The sequence below is a fragment of the Podarcis filfolensis genome, assembly GCF_964270895.1.
Source record: "Podarcis filfolensis genome assembly, chromosome: 2".
Classification (NCBI taxonomy): Eukaryota; Metazoa; Chordata; class Lepidosauria; order Squamata; family Lacertidae; genus Podarcis; species Podarcis filfolensis.
In genome coordinates, this window is record NC_139605.1 from 11,475,156 (window position 1) to 11,482,642 (window position 7,487).

The following is a 7,487-nucleotide window of genomic DNA, read 5'->3' on the forward strand; positions in this document are numbered from 1 at the left end:
TATTTTGTAATAATTATGTTAAATAAAATTACACACACATATATATAAAGTTTCCTTCTTCTTTTAGGAGCCTGTGGCTTTTGAGGATGTGGCCGTGTATTTCACAAAAGCAGAATGGGCTCTGCTGGACCCAACTCAAAGAGCCACCTACAGGGACGTCATGCTGACGAACCATGAGAATGTGGTTTCTGTGGGTGAGCATCCCTTATTTGAAACAATAGGTCTGGCCACAGAGACATGCCCTCCCTTTCTGCTTAAAAACAACAACACTTGAGGCTGGTGAGGGGGGCAGATGTTGCAGTGCTACCATTGGATGAGTGTGATATGCTCTATAGGTGGCTGCATTTGAAAAACATTTGGAAACTATAGCTGGTCCAGGATGTGGACTCCTATACTTGACCCTTGCCTTGCAACAGCTGGCGAGGGTGGGCTGGTTGGATCTCAGGGGTTATAAAATGCCTCTTTGCAGCAATAGGGGATCCCATGCGCACATTAGGAGGCAGACGCGTGATTACGCTTGCAAATGCATTTATGCAGTGGGGGTTACCCATGATCTGTGGAGGTCTCCGTAACGGAGCCAGAGGATTGAACCCAGCATGGACCTAATGCTTTAAACAATAACATCATCATCAATCAGTGGCATAGCGTGGGTTGTCAGCACCCGGGGCAAGGCAAGTAATTTGCGCCCCCTAACCCGTGGATTTGCACCCCCTAACCCGTGGATTTGCGCCCCCTAACCCGTGGATTTGCCCTAACCCCCAGATGTTGTGCCCGGTGTGGCCGGCCCCCCCTGCACCCCCCACGCTACGCCACTGTCATCAATAGTAATAATTATTACATTTATTTCCTGCCTTTCCCACCAAAGGATCCCAGAGTGGCAGGCACAAAAATCACAAGAAATGTGAACATCTAAACATAATTCCAATACACAGATGCAGACTGGGAAATATATCTACAGTTGTACCTTGGATCCCGAACACCTTGCAAGTCATACATTTTGGCTCCCAAACGTCGCAAACCCAGAAGGGAGTGTTTCGGTTTGCAAACGTTCTTTGGAACCTGAGCGTTGGATGGGGTTCCGCGGCTTCCGATTGGCTGGAGGAGCTTCCTGCAGCCAATCGGAAGCCGCACTTCGGTTTCCAAAAGTTTTGGAAGTCGAACGGGCTTCCAGAATGGATTTCGTTCGACTTACTGAAAAGGCGTGTTGGTAGAGTAAGTTCTTCAGTAGGGTGCCAAGGAGACTACAGCCCCTGTTTACCATTTAACGGGAGGGAATTTCAAAGGGTAATAATAATAATAATAATAATAATAATAATAATAATAGTAATAATAGTAATAGTAATAATAATTGTACCCTCCCCATCTGTGTTGCCTCAGCCACTCTGGGTGGCTTCCAACAGAAACATAATTATCAAACATTAGAACCTTCTGATATAGGGCTGCCTTCAGATGTCTTCTAAAAGTTGTATGAATTCTTATCTCCTTGACATCTGGTGGGAGGGCGTTCCACAGGGCAGGCGCCACTTCTGAGAAGGCCCTCTGCCTGGTTCCCTGTAACTTCACTTCTCACAGTGGGGGGAACCACTAGAAGGCCCTCGGAGCTGGACCTCCGCGTCTGGGCTGAACATTGGGCAAGTGCCACCACACATAGGTCTAATTCCTATATCTTATCTCCTGATAGACACGGGTGGCGCTGTGGGTTAAACCACAGAGCCTAGGGTTTGCAGATCAGAAGGTCAGCGGTTCAAATCCCCGCGATGGGGTGAGCTCCTGTTGCTCGGTCCCTGCTCCTGCCAACCTAGCAGTTCGAAAGCACGTCAAAGTGCAAGTAGATAAATAGGTACCGCTCCAGCGGGAAGGTAAACGGTGCTGCTCTGGTTTGCCAGAAGCGGCTTAGTCATGCTGGCCACATGACTCGGAAGCTGTACACTGGCTCCGTCGGCCAATAAAGCGAGATGAGCGCCGCAACCCCAGAGTCAGTCACGACTGCACCTAATGGTCAGGGGTCCCTTTACCTTTACCTATCTCCTGATAAGATGGTATCTGCAGGAAGCCCTCGGCCATTTTAAAGTGGTTTGAACTCACTGTGGGACCTTGTAGTGAAGGCTAAGAAATCTAACTAACAATAGAAGTTCTTTTTTCTAGTAACATACCAAAACAGGCAATGTTTTTTCCCCCACGCTCTTGTTTTTTCTTCCTCTCATGAGCAGCACTTCACCCTTCAAAACCAGATCTGATCTCCGCCCTGGAGCGATGGGAAATGCTGTGGGCACCTGATCAGCAGGAACACAAGGAGCATGAGATTCCACCAGGCAGTAGCTCAGGTGAGCCATTTCGAAACAGAGGCTGGCAAGGAGCCATTCGGAGCTGGGCCAATCGCAGTGCCACGCTAGATCTTTATGCAAGCCTGCGGGCTGCTTTGTGTTCATTTTGCACAACGTGCCCCTCACTGGGAGGGACAGAATGCTAAAAGTCCAGTGCTCCTGTTTGTCATTGAAATTCTACTCAATATTGATCCAGAGCAGATTCCAGCATATAGTTAGCAGAGTAAAAACTTAAAACAGGATTCCCAAAAAATAGAAGAAGAGGCAATTGTATTTCATCCACCAGAGCTTTATTGCTACTGAAAGCAAATGAGCATAATGGGCACAAATCCAATACATTCAGGATTGGCACTGTTTGCAAGAAATCCAGTTGCAGCAGACTTAACTTAAACTTACAATAACCTATAATAAGACTAAACCTTAACACTATCTATATACAGAATACCACACCAGAAGGAAAATAGATAGAAAGGAAAAGTGAAACCCAGGCTCCTTCTGGCTTTACTATTACAGTGGTACCTCGGATTAAGTACTTAATTCGTTCTGGAGGTCCGTTCTTAACCTGAAACTGTTCTTAACCTGAAGCACCACTTTAGCTCATGGGGCATCCCACTGCTGCCGCGCCGCCGGAGCACAATTTCTGTTCTCATCCTGAAGTTCTTAACCCAAGGTACTATTTCTGGGTTAGCGGAGTCTGTAACCTGAAGCGTATGTAACCCGAGGTACCACTGTATAGTCAGCGTGACCTTGGCAGAAGAGATAAGAGAACCAGTTTAAGCCAGCTGCACTCAGCTTCTCGGAAGGAATAACCCAAACATCATGGACCACCTGCTTGTTTCTTTCACACAGAGAAGCTTGCAGAATTAAGTATAATAGGAAAGATCTCTACACATCAGATCAATACTTTCTGCACTAAGAAATGCAAACTGACACTTTTAGCGTTCCGGCTGTAGCTGGAATAGATTTTGGTCAGGGGCCCTACATGCTGCTGTTTCTAAAGACTGTTTAGAAACTTCTGCTTCAATAATAATAATAATAATAATTGTTGTTATTTTAACACACTTGGTTTGGGGCCCCCCAAATGTGGCCTGTCAGCATCAGGTGGGGAAGCAAATCAGGTCTGGAGATAATTACCGTATTTTTTGCTCTATAAGACTCACTTTTTCCCTCCTAAAAAGTAAGGGGGAATGTGTGTGCGTCTTATGGAGCGAATGCAGGCTGCGCAGCTATCCCAGAAGCCAGAACGGCAAGAGGGATTGCTGCTTTCACTGTGCAGCGATCCCTCTTGCTGTTCTGGCTTCTGAGATTCAGAATATTTTTTTTCTTGTTTTCCTCCTCCAAAAACTAGGCGCGTCTTGTGGTCTGGTGCGTCTTATAGAGCGAAAAATATGGTAGTCCCTTGGAAGGAAGATTGCTTCAAGTCCCATGTGAGAACAGGGCATCTGGGCTGTGTATACCACCTCTACCCTCATAGCATCTTCACAACAACCCTGTGATGTAGGCAGGGATGCCAGAAGGGTTTGATCCACAGTTTTCCCCCTTTCTGCTTTCCCTACTATGCATAAATCTTAGGTTAGCTGTGAGTAGCCCATGACTCCCAAGAAGCTTCCGTGTTTTTCCCCTGCTCCTCCTACAGTGTTCGTAGCTCCTTTCAGAATACACATTGACAGTTTTCTGTCTCATTCCAACAGGAGATGAGCAGGTGAGTGAGAATACAAAGAAACCTATTCAGCCGGAAAGTTTCACCCTGGGGAAGCAAGAAGAGATGCAGTTGCAAAGGGGTGAAGAGACCCAGAGAAAGGGGGAGAGCTCTCGGACCTCCCACAGAGCCGGCCGGCCTCAGAGAAAGCGTCTTGGGAATCGAAAGGCCAAAGCCGTTCCTGCTCGGAAGAGCAAAGAGCAAACACAAATCAAGAAAAACTCTCCCCCTAAAGCCCCAAACAGAAGACGTGGAGTAGCAAACTCGGAAAAGTGCCCTGTCTGTGGGAAAACCTTTTGTAACAACACGTACCTTGTTATACATCAGCGGTCCCACACGGGAGAAAAGCCATACAAGTGCTCGGAGTGCGGGAAAATGTTCAGTTCGCCGTCAAACCTTCGCTCGCACGAGAGAATCCACACGGGAGAGAAGCCTCACTCGTGTGCAGATTGCGGGAAAAGTTTCCTACACAAACGAAGCCTTCGTCAACACAGACGTGTTCACACCAAAGAGAAGCCACACGGGTGTTCCTACTGCGGGAAGAAATTTAGCAGCAAAGCACACGTTGCTAGGCATGAATACATCCACAAAGATGAGCGGCCGTTCCAATGCTCAGAGTGTGGGAAAGGATTCAGAGCGAAAGAGCACCTTATAGTTCACAAGAGGACACACACAGGAGAGCAACCCTACAAATGCTTGGACTGCGGCAGGAGCTTCAATTGTTTGTCTAACTATATCAGGCACAAGAAAACTCATGGAGGAGAGAAACCGCATAATTGCTCAGATTGCGGGAAAAGCTTCCGAAATAATTCAGATCTTAAAAAGCACAGGAGAATCCACACTGGCGAGAAACCTTATCAGTGCTCATTCTGTAGGAAAAGCTTTAGTTGCAGTTCGACCCTCGTAAATCATGAGAGAACCCACAGAGCGGAAAAATCATTTCCGTGCCCCGAATGCGGCAAACGTTTAAGTCAGAAATCGTGCCTTGCTAAGCATTTGAGAATGCATAAGAATCAATGCTCAGACTGTGGGAGGATCTTCGGCAAAAGTTCAGCCCTTCAACATCATCACAGGAAAAGACATTCAGGTAAGAAGCCGTACAGATGTTTGCGCTGTGGGAAAAGCTATGACCGCAGGTCAGCGCTGATGATTCATGAGAGGATTCACACAGGAGACAGACCTTACGTTTGCTTAGAGTGCGGGAAAGCCTTTATACAGAAATGTAAACTTGAGCGACACGAGCGAATACACACAGGAGAGAAACCATATGAATGCCCTCACTGTGAGAAGAGCTTCAGCGAGAGAGGAAACCTTCTTCAACATGTGAGAACCCACGCGAGGAAGAAGCCCTACAGAAGAGGTTCCCGCAAGATCACACGTCGTTGAGCACGACAGATCCCATCTGGGAGATAATTCCCATGACTGTTCAGGATGTGGGAGAAGCTTTTTGGCCATCTTTCATGCCGCCTTAAACGTTCAAGAACAACTGTAAATAAGTTTTGATGGATGCGATCGTGGAAAACTGACTGGTATCGTTTTTCAAAAAATATGCAGGGATATAAGATATGCAAAATGAACCATGGAAAGAGAGTTACAGATAGGAAAGAGAAGAAAGGAAGACATTGCTATCTTAAGTATGTAAAATGTTTATTTGAGATTGTAAAACACAAAATTTAATAAAAATCATATTTAAAAAGAGAGAGTTTAACCCTTTCTCTCCTGTAGGACTGCCATATGTCTGGATTTTCCTGGACGTGGGGGGTGGGGGTGGGGATTTCCGAAAGGCGGTGCTTTGTCCAAGGTTTGATGGCTCATAACGCCTAATTGGCTTTCTCAACACTCTTGCTCATTGGCTACATTCAGATGAAGGAAAGCTACTGCATATTAACCTAAGCAAGTTGTGTTTCCTTTTTCTGGTTATTTGGCTATAACTATTGATCAAGGTAAAGGACCCCTGACAGTTAAGTCCAGCCGCAGACGACTCTGGGGTTGCGGCGCTCATTTTGCTTTACAGGCTGAGGGAGCCGACGTTTGTCCACAGACAGTTTTTCTGAGTCATGTGGCCAGCATGACTAAGCCACTTATGGCGCAACTGAACACCGAAACCAGACCAGCGCACGGAAACGCCGTTTACCTTCCACTGGAGCGGTGCCTATTTATCTACTTGCAGTGGCATGCTTTCAAACTGCTAGGTTGGCAGGCGCTGGGACTGAGCAACGGGAGCTCACCCCGTAGCGGGGATTCGAACTGCCGACCTTCTGATCAGCAAACACAGGAGGCTCAGGGATTTAGACCACAGTGCCACCCGCGTCCCTTTTGATAGAAAACAGTCTATCTTTTGATAGAATACAGATCACTGAACAAACTTTGTTGCATTACATGTCATCATTAAATTATCTTTCCATCGATATATAATTTTATGGTATTACCCCCCAAAAAGTGGTGTTATGAGCAATCAAACCTCAGAAATACACTTTTCCCAAAAGGTTTCCACAATCTTGGCTACTAGTGTATGTATGTGGTTCTTCCTTTCTCCATTTTATCTTCACAGCAACCATTTGAGGTAGGTTAAGGCTGGGTTTGCTCAAATCCACCCACTGAGCTTCATGTCTTTGGGGGGGGGGCTAGACCCCTGGCCTCCCAACATTTAGGCCAACACTCAAAACGCTGGAGAGATTTTTTAAGAAGTTCTTGTTTAGAAACCAGCAGATAAATCATAGAAAAATAGGGCAACTTTGTTATGTTTTGGTGTAATAAGACACAGGGATCTCCCTTTCTTTCCCTGTGTGTGTGTTTGTGTACGTACACACACATATAAACTCCCAATTCCCATCAGCCCCCAGTCAACATAAAATGGGCCTGGGGGTGATAGGAGTTGCAGTCCAGCAATAAATGGAGGGCTGCAATATAAACCAAGCCTTATGAGGAACGGTTGAAGGAGCTGGGTATGTTTAGCCTGCGAAAGAGGAGACAGAGCGGAGATAGGAGAGCCATCTTCAAATATCTCAAGGGCTGCCACATGGAAGAGGGAGCAGGCTTGTTTTCTCCTGCTCTGGAGGGTCGGATTTGAACCAGTGGCTTCAAGTTACAGGAGAGAAGATTCCCGCTAAACATCGGGAAGGACTTTCTAACAGTGAGAGCTGTTTGACAGTGAAACTGTCTCCCTCCAGAGGTTGTGGACTCCTTCCTTGGTGGCTTTTAAGCAGAGGTCAGACAGCCACCTGTCATGGATGCATGAGCTGAGATTCCTGTATTGAGGGGGTTGGTCTAGAGGACCTGTGGGGTCTCTTCCAACTCTACAATTCTATGGTGCTATGTTTTGTTTTTTTTAAAAAAATCAATTGTGTATTATATAAAATACACATATAACTTCATATTTTTAAAAATCAGTTTTTATTGAATCTTTTAACAAACGGCAACAATGTTTGAGGTTAAGCCTGCCTGTAGCCCATGCAGTCAGTGTC

At 46.2% G+C, this 7,487-nt stretch overlaps 1 protein-coding gene across 2 annotated transcripts in view; it reads left to right on the forward strand.

The window, feature by feature from the left end:
• The window catches only part of LOC310756754 (uncharacterized protein), a 37,383-nt gene that overhangs the window by 5,948 nt on the left and 23,948 nt on the right, over positions 1 to 7,487 (forward strand). The window contains exons 3-6 of one of the 2 annotated variants that reach the window (XM_083601423.1): positions 68 to 194; positions 933 to 1,010; positions 2,211 to 2,324; positions 4,016 to 7,482. In XM_083601423.1, the coding sequence (XP_083457549.1) occupies positions 68 to 194; positions 933 to 1,010; positions 2,211 to 2,324; positions 4,016 to 5,409 (1,713 nt within the window). In that variant the 3' untranslated portion in view covers positions 5,410 to 7,482. The remainder of the gene's footprint in view (positions 1 to 67; positions 195 to 932; positions 1,011 to 2,210; positions 2,325 to 4,015; positions 7,483 to 7,487) is intronic. The other variant, XM_083601424.1, reaches the window with a different exon arrangement.